Below are 20252 nucleotides of genomic sequence, written 5' to 3' on the forward strand. Positions count from 1 at the left end.
ACGATAAATTTGCGTACCGCTTGAGACCATCCCGCGTACCCCTAGTGGTACGCGTACCACATATCTAGAGAAAGCATGCGACTGAGTACACAGGGAAAAGATGTTGGTCGTACTTGAGGATTATGGAATTAAGGGTAGATTATGAATAGCAATCAAAGGCATTTACATTGATAATTAATTGTGCTATAGTGAGAACTGAGGGGCTGCCTGGCCGAGGCGGTAAAGGCGTGCTCGGTTCGCCCAGAGAGACGTGGGTTCGAATCCCCGTCAGGAAGTCGTAAAATTTAAGAAACGAGATTTCCACGTCCGGAAGTATACATGGCACTGAGGTTCACTCAGCCTACACCAAAAATGAGTACCAGGTTAATTCCTGGGGGCAAAGGCGGCCGGGCGTAGAGCTAACCACTCTACCCCATCAAGTGCCGAGGTTACGGATAGTGGAAGCCTTTACCTTCCACCACTCCAAGGGCCTTCATGGCCTGTACGCAGATGACTTTGCTTTTTTAGTGAGAACTGATAGCAGAATGAGTTCACAGTTCAATGTCCTTACGGGGATTAGACAAGGCTGAAATCTTGCACTTTTGTTGTCCATAGTTAAATGAATGCCTTTGCTGGCGAGACCTAGTGTTTAGAGTGCACTATGCCTTCTGGTGTAGGCTAGAACCAATTTGTTACTTTCATTGAACTGTCTCAGTCTTATCCTTGGCTTTGACAATTTGAAAGTGACTTGAGGTATGAGCGATGCTAGTAATGCCATTCCTTATGCAGCCAGTCCCTGATATGAATGGTGTGAAAATGTTGCTCATAGGGTATGTTGGTGCATGCATTTCAGTGGGCTTGGCAGACTAAAATGTAACAGCAACGTCTGGCTCAGTTAGGAAAGCAACAGGAAACTACCTCACTCCTCATTTCCCTAGTACGCCTCTTCGGTGCCGCCTAGGCCGTCTATGACAGCTGATGGCGGAGCTGTTGAGGATCAAACCAGCCTTCGGGCTGAATACTCAACATACAGTTTACATGGATATCAAACCACGGAAGATTTAAAAGTCGGTGCTCATAATATCTCCATGAGACGAGCTCGTAGTGCGACAGTGATTCTTCTTCTTCTTCTTCTTCTTCTTCTTCTATCGTTCGTCGATACTGTTAGAGCAATAGTACTACTCAGCCGTGGTCCCCTTCATAGTTATCCTCATCCCGATCCCCAATATTGTTTTTCGCCCACAGTTATAACATGAAAACTGTAACTTTCGTCAGTGTGAGAAATTTCTGGAATTGGACATTAAATTGTAAATAATGATGATGATGATGCTTGTTGCTTAAAGGGGTCTAACATCGAAGGTCATCGGCCCAAATTGTAAATAATAGTAGGTTATCTATATTATTACTATTTGTATATAACAGTAGGGTTATGTATGTTATTATTATTGTAATTCATTGTCTGACTCACTGGCTGAATGGTCAGCACTGAGGCCTTCGGTTCAGAGGGTCCCGGGTTCGATTTCCGCGTGAGATTAATTATTCTGGCTCGGGAACTGGATGTTTGTGTTTGTCCCAACACTTTCACCTTCAAATTCAGACAACACACTACACTACCAACCACCACAGAAACACGCAATAGTGATTACATCCCTCCATGTAGGGTTGCCGTCAGGAAAGGTATCCATCCGTAAAACAGGGCCAAATCCACATGTGCGGCTCAGGTCGCACCCGCGACCCCACAGATGTTGGAGAAGCGATAGAAAAAGAAGAAGAATTATTATTGTAATACATTGTATTTTAATACCTTCGTAGGTATTATATTATTATACTCAGGAAGCAAAATGTTACTTCTGTAACGATTGTGAAAAACCGGGTAACTCATAATGTACTGCCTAACCATTATCTTCCTTAAGACTGGTCACGCCTCTCAGCGACGTACGGATATGCAGTCCATCAGAACAATTGTCCTTGTGTTCATATTCCTATGCCAATGTGTACAGGAAAATGAACCTTACATGCATTATACTATGGGAGGGATTCATGCGTACATTTCTGCAGCAGGCCTATGCTACAATGGTTAGGAAGTGCATTGTCAGTTACCCGGTTTTTCACAATCGTTACAGAATTTATATTGTGTATTATTTTATTTACTGTAGGCCAGCTTAGTAGCATAGTAACTTGTTTCAGTCTCTCTTTTCATTTATTCAATATTTTAACATGTTTATTTTATGTTATTTATGTATTTCACTGGTTAAGTGTAAGACAGGGACACGCGTTCCTAACTGCCGGCTAGAACAAACCATATCTTTCTATCTACTGAAATGTATAAAGTGGCAGGGTGGAATTCAGTAAGGTGCAAATGTAGTAAGCAGTTTGACCTATGTCGACGACTTGGCCTTACTGGCCGACTGTACTGAAAGCTTGCAAACAAATATCTTGGAACTTGAAAATAGGTGCAGTGAGTATGATACGAAATTAGCCTTTCCAAGACTTAAGTGATGTCAGAGAAAACAAAACTGGAGCAAGTAGATCATTTCAAGTATTTAGGATATGTATTTTTCCCAGGATGGTAGTTATAGTAACCGTGATTGAATCAAGGTGCAGCAAAGCTGATGCAGTGAGCTCGCAGTTGCGATCAACAAAATTCTGTAAGAAGGAAGTCAGCTTCCAGACGAAACTGTCTTTACATCGCCTTTTCTTTAATAAGCTGGGTAAGGGCTAGGAGTGGGAAGGATGTGGCCTTAATTAAGGTACAGCCCCAGCATTTGCCTGGTATGAAAATGGGAACACACGGAATACCATCTTCAGAACTGTCGAAAGCGTGGTTTTAACCACTATCTTCCGAATGCAAGCTCACAGCTGCGCGCCACTACTTGCATGGCCAACTCGTTCGATACCAACTTTGCTGTACGTGAGAGAAAACTGGGCGGATCGCTGGTACGAACCGGTGGGAAAATGTCAGGAAGGTACTCGGAATGAAGAGTTAAAGGCTAACTTAGGAATGAAATTGATTGATGAAGCGGTACGCATAAATAGGCTTCGGTGGTTGGGTTATGTGAGGCGAATGGAGGAGGAAGGCTACCTAGGTGAATAATGGGCTCGATCATGGCATGGCGTATGGCTTTTATTGCCGGGATGTGTCCAGGGACTTCGGCTCGTCCGTGCAGGTCTTTTGATTTGACTCCCGTAGGCGACCTGCGCGTCGTGATAAAGATGAAATGATGATGATTAAGACGACACGTACACCTAGTCCCCGTGCCAGGGGAACTGACCAATTATGGTTAAAATTCCCGACCCTGCCGGGAATCGAACGCGGGAACCCTGTTGCCAAAGGCCAGCACGCTAACCATTTAGCCATTGAGCCGGACATGGCAGGTAACAAAAGTAGAGGGAGACCAAGACGACGATGATTAGACTCGGTTTCTAATTGTTTAAAGATAAAACGTATGGAAATAAATGAAGCCACAGACTTAGTTACAAATAGAGGACTGTGGAGGTGTCAGTAAATTGACAAACGCTTGCAGACTGAACACTGAAATGCATGGCAGTTTATAATGATGTATGTATGTATAATAATTACTATTCTACTGCATAGGAAAGACGTTGAAACGAATGATAAAGCATCACATTCAAGTAGTATCTCACTACGCTCCTCGTAGATATATCGGCGGCAACTGAACATCAACAAACGCTATTCTTCTTGAGGCGGCTGAACTGCCCCTTCACATTCGTCGTCAGTACTTACCAGACAGAGTTCTACTACTTCAACTTCTGCGGCTAGTTGAAAATTGGGGACGGTCACAGCTAATAAGCGATTCTTCCACTGCTCATTAGCTTCCTTGATTTTTCTGAATTTTTACAACCCTAGCTACCAACCAGCTATATGATCCTTCTTTTCACTAGTGTGTCGACGCCATTATTGTTCACCGGCTTGGAGTATACTTCGCCCTGCAATTGTTCCAAGAATACATATTAACAAATTGACCTCTATCACAGCAATACACAGACGGTTCTATGACGCCATCTCCACCCGCCGCAGGATGTGCTTTTTACTGCCCTAGCACTTAAGAAACTTGTCAGTTCTCGCTCTCGACGGATTATTTTATATTCTCAGTTGAAGCAATAGCTAACTTCGAAACGCTTATGTATGTTGAACCCTTCCCACGATCAGAATGCATAATCCTATCCAACTCACTAAGTGTATTAAACACTTTATCAACTCCAATTCTGCCTCAGAAACCCAGTGTTCATAATATTAGCGTACGAAAGAAAATATCTAGATTAACTGACACGACAACCTCGCCAGACAAGCAGCAGAAACAGGCCAACATCTCAAGCCGTGCTTCACATCCACTGGATGCAAGTGCAAAACAACGAGCACACGACATGTGGAATGAAGAGTGAAATATATCCAAACAGCATCGTGGACACTATTATTCCCAGCTACAGCCTCACCCACCACTGGAGCCCTGGTTCTCCAAATGAAATTCGAACAAGCAATACATTATAACAATCATCAGAATCAGATTCAACTATAGTAGCTTCCGTGGTAACCTATTCCGTATTCATGCTGCAGATACACTGTATTATAGAGGTAACAGTGTGTTCTTGGAGAACCCCGATCGTGTATGTTCTCAGTGCAACCGATTTACTTCACAGCAACAAATAGTCCTAAGGACAACGGTATAATTACATGAAGTACTACCAACCAGAATGTCACCTTTGCTCGCTACAAAACGCGCAGCAGTATACTCCGCAATCCAGACATTTCTAAGGAATACAGACATCTGCATATAATACACACTTCGAACATCCTCGTCTTACTTCATTACTTCGTATGCAAGCCTGGGACCTAAAGCATACCGTTAACAATACTGGTGGAAAATGAAATCCCAACACCAAGGAGGAGTTGTGCTTGATAAACGAAATTCGGGAATCCTGTTCGCACATCTGAAAGATGATGCCTATTCATATTTGAGTCGACGAAGAGTGGTGCCAGTAGCGCCACTATGACCTTGCAAGGCAAGTTTGCTTTAAATATGCAACATACACTTCGTAAGCGTTAGTGATCGTCCGGTACGTCAGATGGATCGTACTGCATCTGCAGCAGGCATTACAGCTTAAGTTGGCACCAAAATGACACAGCGAATTGTAACAAATCGATAAGGTAGGTGTGAGTCAAAAATGCCTTTAAAGGAGGGGAAGAAGGCTTACCGCTTACTGTGTTTGAACGAGGCCGTGTATAGGGCTCCGAGAATGTGGATGTTCCTTCCGCGATATCGCAGAAAGACTTCGCAGGGATGTATCCACAGCGCATCGGTGTTGGCAACAACTGTCACGGGCAGGCACTGTATCAGGCACAAGGGCCACCACGGAGAGGGAAGACCACCGTATTCGCCGCATCGCTGTGTGGATCGTACTGCATCTGCAGCAGGCATTACAGCTTAAGTTGGCACCAAAATGACACAGCGAACTGTAACAAATCGATTATTTGAGGGACAGCTCCGAGCCAGACGTCCTGTAGTGTTCATGCCAATAACTCCGAAGCAATACCATCTGCGACCTCAGTGGTGGCAAGCTAGAGCTCGCTGGAGGGCGGAGTTGAGATCTGTTGTGTTCTCAGATGAGAGCCGTTCCTGTCTTGTGCCAGTGATGGCAGTAGGTTGGTAAGGAGGAGGCCAGGTGAGCGCTTGAAACCAAGCTGTCCGCGGCGTCGACACACTGGACCAACATCAGGAGTTATGGTCTGGGGAGCGAATTCCTTTGAAATCAGGGGGACTCTCTTCGCTAACCCAAGAACCATCAAAGCGGTTTTATACGTCAGACTGGTGACTGAAACGGTTGTGCTGTCATTCATTAGTAGTATTCAAGGGGGTGTTTTCCAACAGGATAACGCTCGTCCGCATACCACTGCTGTCACTCAGCATGCTCTACAGAGTGTCGACCAGTTGCACTGACCTGCGAGATCACCAGACATTTCTCCCACTGAGCACATGTGGGTCATTATTGATCGGAAAGTCCTAGTCATCCAATACCATTAACCGCTAATGATTTGACCAACCAAAAGTAACAGGTGTGGAACTTTATCCCACAAAATGGTATATAGCACCTGTACGACACAATGCATGCACGTTTGCATGATTGCATTCAAAGTCGTTGCGACTACAGCGGTAGTCTACCACCATGTCACATGTCTTTTCGTGCATATTTGAACCCATGACCTGGAAAATTTAATAAAATAAATATGTTACCTCGACAATTGGTTAGACTAAATTGCATTTCCCTGAACTAATGTTTTCTCGGTACTGGTGTTTCATTTTCTGCCAGGATATAAGTGATCTTTGTGTATATTTTATGTTAAATGTATCTCTTCTGCTCATATCCTGCGATTTTTTTGTGTTTCAGACTGGCTGTATGGTTATCATCAGGCCGCAAGTTGTAAATATATTACGAGATAGATGTTCGACTGGCGGTTGGCGATCTACGGCGGGGATGGCCATGCAACTGGCATATGTTCACTCGCGCAGTGTGGCCTTCAGGGCATTTCCCGTAGTTGATGCCCTCGAGCAGCCCAGTTGTGCAGGCCGGCAGTATGCATTCAATGGCGACGATACCATTCGTCCCTATATGAAAGATCAATTGAATGGAAAGTTACAACATAATGACGTGAAAAGGAAATGGATGCTGGGGATGGTGGGAGGAGCAACACAACTGATAATACTTGGTAACTTTCAGAAATATTTATACAAGACCAACAATATAGCAAAATATATACAGGGAAAATAATAGATTAATATTCTGAAATAAAATATTTTTTACAACAATTTTTCCCCACAAGTAAGTTTGGTTGAAAATACAAGATCGAAGTTAAGCTACTTTCGAACAGTAGTCTTATTACTATTTGAATTCGTACTCGTGGGATAGGCGAAATATGGTGCTGACGGTATCCCTTCCCCGCGACGCAGACTTTCCAGACAACGCCGCATCAACTGATCGTTGTACCATTCTCCATGCCAAGGATTTTGAAGTTCAAAGCGTGACCTGTACATGAGAGTTGAGTTTGGCGGAGGGGGTGGTGGGAGGTGGTGACCTTGATGTCCAGGACTCGAGAAGACATCGTGGGTCGACGTTCCCACTCGAGGACTGCGGGAGCTACTCGGACCGTTCTCAGCCGGAGGTGACGGTGATGACGATGAAAGAGAGGAAGGCCTCTGCTGGTGTGGATGTTGAAACCGGAACCCGGAGGTACTGGTAGGAGGAACAGGAATTCGTAAAGGTGGAGGTGGCGAACGTACAGGGACGAAATTTGGTACAGGAAACGCTGAAAGTGAGGACAGGGGAGATAGAGGTGGAGTAGGTGTAGAAGTCTGCGCCAACATCTGCTGTCGCCGAGCAAGGTTTTGGGCAATGGCCAGAATATCAGCAGTGTGCTGACTTCTTCGAGTCGTTGATGACAGATCTAACGCTCCGATTCCATCGTGCTTTTGGGAGTCTGTGCGCTTCATCACACGCTTAGAGACAACACGATTCTTTTTCGAATTTGCTTTAGATGTATTTACGGAATTTATCTCGATGAGACGAGGAATTGACGCAATTTTTGCACTGTATTGGTCACACACTGATTTTGACGGAGAAGGTGGTGTTTGCAAGATAGGCATATGTGATGCAGGCCTTTTTGGTCTTTCACACGTTTCAATTACTGGTGGCAACTGCGGAGATTTCATTTGCAACTCAACAGTAGATTTAAATTCTTCATACTTCCTTTTGTTATCGAGTTCAGTTTTCTGTACAGTAACGGGCGTAATGCTTAACTGTCCAGGCAAATACGTCCCAATGTCTTTTAAAGCACTCATTCCTATACTACTTGGCAGGCACTGTTTAGTTACTTTTGTTTCCTGTCCATTAGGATGCCTATTTAATGAATTTTTGGCCAATACAAGCGAAGATGTACTATTAGGCAAGTTAGGGATAGGTTTAGGAGCTATCCTGACTTTCTTTTCAGGATCCGACTGGCTACCTCCATCAGTAGCAGCACGTTTCCTCGACAGTGAAGCACTTAGGGTAGAGTTACTCCTCCTTTCCAACGCCAATGACGCAAGGAGTCCTATACTAATTCGAGATGATTGTTCCTTTACCGCCACTGGAGTATGAAGTTTTACCTTCCCTGAAGACAACTCACTAGGATTACTTTCTGGTGCAACCGGATTATTTTTAACTTCAACTGGAGACTGTTGTACACCAACGGAAGGATCAGAACTCTCGGTAATTGGCGAACTTTCCTCAACTTTAGATTCGGAAAGTTTAGTTTCTTTATTGGAAACCTCAGACGTGTCTACCTGTGGAAGTGACTGTTGTTCATCACTTGGAAGAGTAGGATTTGCTCCGGTGGAACTTTCCGTTTGTGGTAGGTTTGTGTTCACTTCTGGCTCAGTAACTGCGGTGTCCGATTCTGCAGTAATGGCAGCTGTTGTATCCGAACTATGATCGCCATGAACGTCGTTAGTACTATTAGCAGAAGAACTAGTAATATCAGCTTCAGCATCACCGTCACTTTTACCAGTTTCTTTTAACCCTTCAGTACCAGATGCCTCAAACACTGAAGCAATAAGCTCATTAAGTGTCTCAATTACACGCTCCGTTGAAACCTCAGAATCAGGTTTAAAGTTCACTTCACTACATTCAAGTTTTTGAGGACTAACAGGTGCCTCTATAGCGAGGCTAGTCTCGATGTTGTCATCTTTAGTGAAGTTTTCCAGAGCTTGAGGCACAGATGCACTCCCAGACGACAAAACTTCATCGTGAGACTTCATATCCACATCCTCCATCGTTGATAGCCGACTTAGTTCATAGAACCGATACAGGAACTCCATCGGCCCATTCTGCAAACAGAATAATCCATCATTAGAAAACATATCAAGGATGTGCACGAATGGCACAAAAACAAAACAAAAAACAAGCAAATATGGTTATATTGTAGGAGAAATACTGATGCCTGCTCGTTAATGAACTTTGAAAGATCAAATGCCAGCTGAGGTTAGAGAAAATCTGGGAATAATTAGGTCATAACATCGAATTTGTCGACGGTTCCGCCACAGTAACATTTCTCAGCCAATCACCGCAGCTGAGCTCACGGGATCTGCTCTGTATGTGAGTAAATGGCAGTCTGGGACTTTACGTGTTGTCGAATTGTGATGGTACATATATCACACCTCCCCACTGTATTTATTAATTATATTATTATTTCGCTTGTGTATTAATACAACAACAACAATAATGTCCGCCTCTGTGGTGCAGTGGTTAGTGTGATTAGCTGCCACCCCAGGGGGTCCGGATTCGATTCTCGGCTCTGCCACAAAATTTGAAAAGTGGTACGAGGGCTAGAACGGGGTCCACTCATACTCGGGAGGTCAACTGAATAGAGCGGGGTTCGATTCCCACCTCAGCCATTCTCGAAGTGGTTTTCCGTGGTTTCTCACTTCTTCTCCAGGCAAATGCCAGGATGATACGTAACATAAGGCAGCGGCCTGAGTAAGGTACTGGTCCTCCTTCCCAGTTGTATCCCTCGACTCAAAGTCTCACGCTCCAGGACACTGCCCTTGAGATGGTGGAGGCAGGATCGCTCCCCGAGTACGAGGGAAAAACCATCCCTGAACTGTAAACGGATTAAGAAAGATAATAATAATAATAATAATAATAATAATAATAATAATAGTAATAATACTCGTATGGTATGAGTTACCACACGTACGTATTTTATTTGGTGCCATTTAGGCCGCCTGCATGTGAATTTCAACATTCCATAATAGACAACTCCACCTAACGGAAGAGGAACTGATGGGCGATGAAATGTCGTTTTAATTAAATTTGTCAGTGAACACCAGATGTGTTACTAGAGCTCTTTTGTTCGTCGACATTGTACGACATGGAATGCTGAATGGAATTTTTTCCGCCTTTTATCTCAGTCGGGTTTGAACCCGCATTTCAGGGATCCGGAGGATGACACTGCTGCTGATCCACAGAGGGAGCTTTTCTGTTCGTTGTTTTTAAAGACAGCTCTCGTCATTACTACGCCTACTACATTTTTAAATTGCTTCACGTCGCACCGACACAGATAGGTCTTACAGTGACGGGCGGGCCGAATGGCAGATTCCTGAACGAACCGCGGGCAACATTATTCTGCCCCCCCCCCCTTTCTTCCCGAACATACAAATACAGCCACACACCCATGTGCCTCCTTCTTCAATCACCAACCAATTAACTAACCAATCTCTCACACGGCTATTCGATAATACAAACAATAACCTGATACAAAATACAAAACAAATTCAGAAAAGTAAACAATACTCTAACTTTGGACACACACATTAATGAGAGGCCTGGGCCTTCGCTTGAAGACAGTTTTGAAATGTGTGGAGATAGATTTGACATATCCACTCTCAGAATGGAATGTAGGTGTTCATCACTGCTCCGGGAACGTAATTTTAATGCTATAAACTTTATGTTTGAAAATGATTGTTCACAAATGTAATTACTCGCAAACGAGCACAAGTATTTTCCCGCAATTTTCAAGAAAGGCGTAACATTTTCATTACTAAGCGTCCTGTAAATGTTCACCAGATTTCACTTCGTGAACTGTCCCTTAAATGGGAACAACACAGAAGTTCAATTAATTCGACCTCTAGTTACAATTACAACAAATTTCTAATCAACTGGGTTTTTTTGGTATCTACGAAAAGCATAAACCGAAACTTAAGCACATTACAAAAACACGGCCAGGAAGCCACATAAAATGCCTTCGAGGGCCGAGTCCGGACCGCCGGCCTTATGCTGAGTACCCCTGATTTAGAGTATTTTAGATAGTGCAAGAAAGCAAGTGTGTAATTATACGTGAATGTTGATATTGCGATCATAACCTCGGGACCTCCAGTTTTTCCTGGAATCCGTACCACACAGGCGTAAGTTTTTATTTTGTTTAATCCGATATGGCTGGGATTCAAACCGCCGCCACCTAGGTGAGAAGCCACTGAACATGACACTCGGCTATCATGCTGCCCTTTGAGATAGGGTATTCAATTAGTTAGTCTATATACAGCATTTCCCATGTTCTTTTTCCCAGATTCAAACAGGCAACTATCGGACGAGCTGGCCGTGTGGTTAAGGGCACGCAGCTGTGAGCTTGCATTCGGGAGATAGTGGGTTCGAATCCCACTGTCGGCAGCTCTGAAGATGGTTTTCCGTGGTTTCCCATTTTCACACCAGGCAAATGCTGGGGTTGTACATTAATTTTTTTTGCTAGGTGCTTTACGTCGCACCGACACAGATAGGTCTTATGGCGACGATGGGATAGGAAAGGCCTAGGAGTTGGAAGGAAGCGGCCGTTGCCTTAATTAAGGTACAGACCCAGCATTTGCCTGGTGTGAAAATGGGAAACCACGGAAAACCATTTTCAGTGTACCTTAATTAAGGCCACGGCCGCTTCCTTCTAGCTCCTAGCCATTTCCTATCCCATTGTCACCATATGACCTATCTGTGTCGATACGACATAAAGCCATTAGCAAAGACAAAAAAAAAACAAAAAAAACCAGGCAACTCGTTCGAACTGATCTGTAATTATCTTCTCAATTAGGTTTACAATGAACAAATTTAGTTAAAAAGTTCATATCGAGTCCTATCTACTGTATCTGAACGAGATGATAAGGCGCTGAGCCCTGCTGAACTGTCGAGTGTGTTTCCATTCCCCCAGCGTTAGCGCGTGACAACACAACTCGCAAATGTCAAAGTCATTCTCTGGCTGTCCCAATTATAGAGCGCTCACGACCTTATGTGGAGAATCTGTGAGTTATCCGATCCTATAGGTAGGGATACAATTATTAACGTGTAACGTACCATGCATGTATGTACAGTGACTCACAATAAAAATGGTACACCTATCCTTTTACATAATTACTCATGTATAAATTGAAGTTTTGCGTTTTAAGGATCGTCGTGAAAAAAGAAAATGAAAACCTACAACCTGTTTTCCAGTCATTGACCGGGTCAGGGATGGAATGAATGAAGCAGATGTAGGCTATTAGTACGATGGGGTCGCCACTCCCAAAGTGATTTATTAATGACTGATAGATGCTATGAAATGATATTGGAGAGTGTTGCTGGAATGAAAGATGACACGGTAAACCGGAGTACCCGGAGAAAAACCTGTCCCGCCTCCGCTTTGTCCAGCACAAATCCCACATAGAGAAACCGGGATTTGAACCACGGTATCCAGCGGTGAGAGGCCGACGCGCTGCCGTCTGAGCCACAGAGGCTCAAGGATCGTCGTATCTGAACAAAATATTTCCTAACAACTATCACACCCACACGTGCATGAAGTAGTACTTTTCAAGGAATATCATATAGACATACAAAAGATACACACAAAGTCTAATATTACCTAAGACATCACAGCGTATGTGGTACAGTCAGTAAGTTTTCTACCTTCGAATGACATGTGCGTACACCTTGTGTGACGACAATCGTTCATGCTCAGCACCTTAAACTTCTCTCATTTAATGAGCTAACTTTTTTCACAACAGGAGGGTTCCGTTTTAACCCATTCCTTTCGAAGGGCGTAACCGAGGTCATTTTTTCGTACCTTATATCCTTGATAAGATGACAGAATGTACTTAATCTCTAACATGTCCGCCTCCGTAGTGTAACGGTTACCGGTATTAGCTGCCGTCCTCGGAGGCCCGGGTTCGATTCCCGATACTGTCAGAGATTTTAGAATGGCGGGAGGGCTGGTATGTGTTTAAAATGGTACATGCAGCTCACCTCCATGGGGGTGTGCCTGAAAAGAGCTGAAACACCTCGGGATGAGGATACGAGTTTACTTTATCCCTACTGGCGACAGCTCTGAAGATGGTTCCGTGGTTTCCTATTTTCAGATCAGGCAAATGCTAGGGCTGTACCATAATTAAGGCCACGGCCGCTTCCCTCCCACTCCTAGCCCATCATTGCCATAAGACCTATCTGTGTCGGTGCGACGTAAAGCAAAATTGTAAAAAAAAAAAAAAAAGAGTTGTTCTGTCGAAAATTATGGCAATAAAACCTAACTCAAATATTCTTTTGTGAAACACAAAAATTTGGGTCGGAGGAGTTTTACATATTCATTATATTATTAGACCTGTGTTCACATGGTGCTTAATTCCAAATAGACCAAGTACAATGGAGAACGTTTTCAAAATAAGGGAAGGTTATGTTTCGTAAAACTGTTTGCCAAGCGTTATGGCTACTCAATGAATAAACGCACGCTTCGATCCCAGTATTGTACGGTGACACTTGCAGCATACCAGCTACCAGTTCTTGACGTGTCTTCTATTAAGAAAATTGCTTTACGGGTGCACAGTAGTCAATAGTATTCGTAATTTGAGGCTAACTCGTGAAGCTATGGTGGAAACCGGTCTTACTGGTTACGTAAGCGAAGAGAAGAGTAGCAAGGCAGGGTGACGCAATGTGCGAGTGAGAGAGAGACTTCGATGTAGGTCACAGGGAGCTACGATAGTAGGCGTGGTAGCAGGTGGCAGCGGTTCGACACTTGTCGCTAGCTGATGCGACAATTCGACATTTACATTGCCTCATCCCAAACGGCTAATGTAGGGTTGCATTCACAAAATACTACTCTCCAACTCCGAGTAAACTCAGAGTTCACTCTATCCGTTTACAAAAGTAAAGAGTTAACTCTACAAGGTGTTCAGAAAATGCATTCAAAACTCAGAGTATACTATTTTTACTCCGCCTAAATCTCTCTCTTAGTCCAACCCTTCGTAAGGGTGTAGTGGCATCACGCGACAATCCTTTTGGTGATCTTCCTCCAGGAGTCTCTGCTTTGGGCATGGTGACTTGCTTGCTGTACGCTCATCCTGGTAAAGTTCTTGATCTGGTCCATTCATCGTAACGGCGCACGTCCTCTAGGCCTTCGGCCTTCGACTTTTCCCTCTATGATAAGTATTTCCATTGCCTCCTGTCTTCTGGCAATATGACCAAAATATCCGAGTTGTTTTTGGTTGGTAAGGGTCGACAGTCTTGTTCTGATGCCGAGCTGTTGCAGGATCGATTCATTAGTACGGTGTGCTGTCCATGGTATTCGCAGTAATCTCCTATAGCACCACATTTCTAGAGCATTCATTGGTGGCGGTGAAAAATATTAAAATGCGAGTATATTGACATGCAATGAATTAAAATTATTTTCTAGTTGTTGACAAAGAAGGGCGGTATGTATTGAATAAAGAATGAGATATTTTCGTTTAAAACAGGAAAAGTAGGTACCAATTTTAATAATCGGCGGAAATAACATGAATGACTTTTTATAAGAATACCCATCTTATGAATGATCACCTGATTTATTAACCTCAGCCTTCTAAGATTTCCTTCGTAAATGTAAAATACGTAACTCTTTTTATTTTAGATGACCTTCTGAATGAGACCATTTAATTATAGGATTACCACACAGTGCATAACAACTCTCACGAAACGGATCTGTACGAATCAGGTGCTAGCCGAATAACAATCAGAAGTTGCTTTCGTGGGTCTTCCAATGGCCTTCACCGATTTTGGTTTTAGAATGTTTAGGGCCAATGGCTCTGAGTAGATGTTCGAATGCTGATCCGGGCAATCGGAAATGTTGTTTGAATTCAGTTTCGTCGTAGTTGTTAACAACGTAATCTATATAGTCAGTTGTCCTAAATGGCTTATCGAGCACCAGTGCGGAGCCGATGTAGGCCTATTGGTACTCATCATCAATGTAATCAGATTGTTCCTACGAGATAAAGAATAACGGACACTGCTTTAAAGGCACAACTTGGTGAGCATAGCACAGCACACTGCTATGAAGAAACTCACTTGGAAATTAGACATTAAATTCCTCGCAAATGATGTTATGGTAAAACAAATAAACTTCCTTAATTGATTAGCCATATTCTGTTACTCTGTATTCACCCCAAGCGTTCACGAAATACCGTTACTCAGAGTTAACCTTACTAGTTAGGTACTCGGCTATACTCTACTCCAACTCTACTCGGAGTCGTATTTTGTCAACGCAGCCTAGATGGGCCATAACTCACCGTTCCCCCAACTTATATTATCATCGTATTTTAAATAACGCATCTGTGTAACTTATAATTAGGAATACTACCTGGTGGACAATTGTATTTTAGCAACAACAAAATCATCAAACAATTGGGAGCAGTGACAATGTCAAGCAGTTTAATGTCATGAAAGTGGGACACGAGCAAGTTGGCAGATACAAATAATTGTGTGGACGTAGGATAAAAATGCGTGAGTCTCAAAACATATTTCTAGGAGATAGCGGTAAATATTCACATGATCTTCTTTGGGTCATCGGTCCATAGACCGGTTTGATACATCCATCCATGCCACCCTATCCTGTGCTGAACTTTCAACTTCTACATAACTACCACATCCTACATCTATTCATTCAATGTTAAGAAAACAGTATTGCTCTTATGACAACAGAGTTGCCATATCGAACGGCTCTTCTCAACAAAATCACGGGAAAACGGCCGCACATAAATTTGTGAAATTCAGTCAGACAAAAAGCGGAAGAAACTAAGCTGCAAATTATTTTTATGAACTAAAGGGGACGGGGGTTTTACAGAGGCTATTTTTGGTTTGTACAGAATCAGAGGTAAACTACGGCACATAAAAAACCTCAGCATTGACGTGTAAGGCAAATTAAGGGAGAAAATAGAAAAATATTATTTTATGGGCTCGAGGGCCGAGGGATGCATTTAATTGCATTTAATACATTTCTTCAGGCAACGCGGGGTACTACTGTGCTGTCGTATCGCTCACAGAAACAATGGTACGGCAATTTTTTTATCGGTACAAGTTATACCATGATGTATCGCTGCACACCACGACACCAAAATCTTCAGTAACAACTTCTGTACTGTACGAAGATAATAGAACATGCACAAATACTATGCAATATACAACGAACTCTCACTCAACACAAGACAAGTACGCAGTGATCTGAAGCCTAAAAACACACCTGCAACGAATAAATACTGTGGATGACTTCACTACAGAAGTGAACTGCCGGCGGTTCACAGCGTGGGGAACTACACGTTGCTTGTACGGAGAAACACAAGAGGAAAATGAAGGAAGGCAAGGAAGCGATGGCTGTTCCTGCCACTGTGCTTGCTTCCAACAAATATATTTATACATACATACATACATTATCATTATAGACTGTTATGCCTTTCAGCGTTCAGTCTGCAAGCCTCTGAGAATTTACTAAACGTCGCCACAATCCTCGATTTGCAACTAGTGTTGTGGCCTCATTTAGTTCTATACCTCTTATCTTCAAATCGTTAGAAACCGAGTCTAACCATCGTCGTCTTGGTCTCCCTCTACTTCTCTTACCCTCCATAACAGAGTCCATTATTCTCTTAGGTAACCTATCCTCCTCCATTCGCCTCACATGACCCCACCACCGAACCCGGTTTATGCGTACAGCTTCATCCATCGAGTTCATTCCTAAATTAGCCTTTATCTCCTCATTCCGAGTACCCTCCTGCCATTGTTCCCACCTGTTTGTACCAGCAATCATTCTTGCTACTTTCATGTCTGTTACTTCTAACTTATGAATAAGATATCCTGAGTCCACCCAGCTTTCGCTACCGTAAAGCAAAGTTGGTCTGAAAACAGACCGATGTAAAGATAGTTTAGTCTGGGAGCTGACTTCCTTCTTACAGAATACTGCTGATCGCAACTGCGAGCTTATGAAAAAGAAAATGTTATGTAGTTATTTTAATAACTCACGGGCAAAAATGCCTCATCCTGTTTTTATCTGTCTTTCATAATACATTACAAAGTACAGTATAATATCCTTTAATCAGGAGGAATTATGGGTGTCTCAGACGGGGTAGGTTCATAAGAGCCGTACTGTTTTCTTAACGTGGAATGAGCTATAATATGTTTGTTATATTTATGCCTCGGTCTAGTCGTACCATTCCTACCGCCTACACTTCCCTCTAAAACCAACTGAGAAAGCCCTGGGTGTCTTAAGATGTGTCCTATCTTTCTATATTCTCTTCTAGTCAAATTCAGCCAAATCGGTCTCCTCTCACCAAATCGATACAGTATCTCTTCATTCTTGGTTCACTCTATCCACCTCACCTTCAATATTCTTAGGTAACATCACATTTCAAACACTTCTAGCTATTCTTTTCCTTTCTGAGCTAGTTAGTGTCCATGTTTCACTTTCGCACAATGCCACGCTCCAGACGAAAGTCTTCAAATACATCTAATTCCTACGTCAACGTTCGAAGTGAGCACATATCCTTTCTTACGAAAAGACCTTCTTTGCGTGTGCTTGTCTGCATTTTATGTCCTCCATATTTCTGCGATCATTAGCTAATCTAATAACCAAGTAAACATATGCATCTAGCCCTACTTAATTCCCTAATATAACATTTCCTCCATCACTGTCTTCGTTCGACTGCACTCCATTACGTTTGTTTTAGATTTATTTATTTCCATCTTGTAATCCCGCCGAAGAAAGTCTCCGTGGCGCAGGCGGCAGTGCGTCGGCCTCTCACCGATGGGTTCCGTGGCTCAAATCCCGGTCACTCCATCTGATATTTGTGCTGGACAAAGCGGAGGCGGGACAGGCTTTTCTTCGGGTACTCCGGTTTTCTCAGACATCTCTCATTCCAGCAACACTCTCCATTATCCTTTCATTTTGATCTGTCAGTCATTAATCATTGCCCCAGAGGAGTGCGACAGGCCTCGGCAGCCGGCACGATTCCTATCCTCGCCGCGAGATGGGGCTTCATTAATTCCATCTCTGACCCGGTCAATGACTGGAAAACAGGTTGTAGGTTTTCTTTTCAATCCCGTCGAAGACTGTGTCCATATCTTTCAGTATTTTCTCCAGATCCTCTGCAGAACTAGATAAAGTAACATTAACATCGGAAAATATCAACATTTTGATTTTTTTCTCCTTTGATTGTGATTCCCTTTCAAATTCCTTCGATTTCCTTTACAGTCTGTTCTATATCCACACTAAAAAGAGAGGGGCCAAACTGCAGCCTTGCCTCACTCTTTTACGTATCACTGCTTCTTTTCCATAGCCCTCGATTTTTTTCACTGCAGACTGAATTTTGAACAGATTGTAGATAATCGTTCTTTCTCATTAACTGACCCGATCACCTTCATAATCGCAAATAGCTTGGTCCAATCAACGTTATCAAATGTCTTTTCTAGATCTATGAATGCCAGGTAGAGTAAAGGGAGGTCTTTCGTGATACATGTAAAATCGTGATAAACCTTTAGACCAATGCAAGTAGCTGCAGATATGTTGAGAACTCAGGGAACTAGTTGTTTGTAAGGTCGAAATTCTTAGTATGCAATAGGCAAGTTCATGATACTTATTTTATCGCGAAGTTATCTGTATCGCGAATATACCTCTCTCTACCCTGCGTGGGTTTGTCCTCGTAATTTGACCCTCTAAGATCAGACGTGAAATCTGGATTGCTTCACGTGTTCCTACATTTCTTTCGAATCCAAACTGATCTCCCAACTCAGCTTCAACTTGTCTTTCCATTCTTCTGTATACGATACGTGTTAAAATGTTGTATGCCTGAGATACTAAATTAATAGCGCGGTAGTTTTCACACTTGTCAGTAGCTGATTTCTTGGGATTAAGAAAGTTATAACAACATTCTTTCTAAAATCGAACGTCACTTCTTCTGTACCTTACATCTTACACACTAAATTATTATTATTTCGTGTGGCTATTTCTAGCCGAGTGCAGCCCTTGTCAGGCAGACCCTCCGATGAGGGTGGCCGGCATCTGCCATGTGTAGGTAACTGCGTGTTATTGTGGTAGAGGATAGTGTTATATGTGGTGTGTGCGTTGCAGGGATGTTGGGGACAGCACAAACACCTAGCCCCCGAGCCAATGGAATTAACCAATTAAGGTTAAAATCCCCGACCCGGCCGGGAACCGAACCCGGGACCCTCTGAACCGAAGGCCAGTACGCTGACCATTCAGCCAACGAGTCGGACTAAACTCGTGTCCTCATCCCGAGGTAGTGCAGCTCTTTTCAGGCACACCCCCATTGGAGGTGAGCTGCATGTACCATTTCAACCACATACCAGCCCTCCTGCCATTCTTAAATTTCTGGCAGTACCGGGAATCGAACCCGGGCCCCCCGAGGACGGCAGCTAATAACACTAACCATGATTTTTCTATACGCAGCACCTACGTTTCTTACAACCATACAACCTTCAACATCCTTGCACTTCTCTTACAGCCATTTTTCCTAACCTGTCTTACATTTTCTGTCCACTTCACTCTTTAATCACTTGTAATCTTTTCTGCCCTCCTTATGTTTCGCATTCTTGTACTCTCGCCGTTCGCCAATCAGGTCTACTATCTCCTGAGCTATCCACTGATTCATACTTCATCTTGCTTTTCTTCAGCAACCCTACTGATCTCATTCTTCGCAACTGTCCACTCTTCATCTAGGTATTGTGTTTCCTTCGGCGTTTTAATTTAGTTATTGTGTAACATGTTCCTTGAAGCAATGCCCCTCTCTTTTTTCCTTCGTCTTGTCTACATCCCATCTCCTTGCATTCCTTTCTTTAATTTCTTACCGGGAGAGTTGGGTGCGCAGCTGTGAGCTTGCATCCGGGAGATTGTGGGTTCGAACCACACTGTCGGCAGCCCTGAAGATGGTTTTCCGTGGTTTCCCATTTTCACACCAGGTAAATGATGGAGGTTGTACCTTAAATAAGGCCACGACCGCTTCCTTCCCACTCCTAGGCCTTTCCTAATCCATCGTCGCCATAAGACCTATCTGTGTCGGTGCGACGTAAAACAAACTGTAAAGCTTTAATTTGTTCAACTTAAGATTGTATTTCATGACCACCAAGTTGTGCTCAGAATCTACGTTTGCTCCTGGAAATGTCTTGCAATCCAAAACCTGGTTTGAATCTCTGCCTAATCATAAAGCAGTCTATCTGCTATCTTTCAGTGCCTCCAGATCTTATCCACGTATAGAGCCGTGGTTTGAGGCGTTTGAACGAAGTATTAACATGGATTAAATTATGATTGATGCAGAATTCTACCAGCCGTCTTCCTCTTCCATTCCTTTTCCCCAGTTCCATTTCTCCTACAACATTACCTTCTCTTCCTTGGCCAGTCTCCCATAACAATTGGATTCTCATCTCCTGTTACAAAGTGTATTAAATATTTTACCTCTTCA

The 20252-nt window shown here is 43.2% G+C and overlaps 1 protein-coding gene across 2 annotated transcripts in view; it reads right to left on the reverse strand.

Annotated features, from left to right (window-relative positions):
• Positions 1 to 6721: 6721 nt before the first annotated feature.
• LOC136862711 (protein suppressor 2 of zeste) overlaps positions 6722 to 20252 on the reverse strand; it is a 293904-nt gene continuing 280373 nt past the window's right edge. For both annotated transcript variants that reach the window (XM_067138930.2, XM_067138929.2), the window contains one exon: positions 6722 to 8858. In XM_067138930.2, coding sequence (XP_066995031.2) covers positions 6852 to 8858 — 2007 coding nt within the window. In that variant the 3' untranslated portion in view covers positions 6722 to 6851. The remainder of the gene's footprint in view (positions 8859 to 20252) is intronic.

The sequence above is a fragment of the Anabrus simplex genome, chromosome 2 (genome assembly GCF_040414725.1).
Source record: "Anabrus simplex isolate iqAnaSimp1 chromosome 2, ASM4041472v1, whole genome shotgun sequence".
NCBI lineage: Eukaryota > Metazoa > Arthropoda > Insecta > Orthoptera > Tettigoniidae > Anabrus > Anabrus simplex.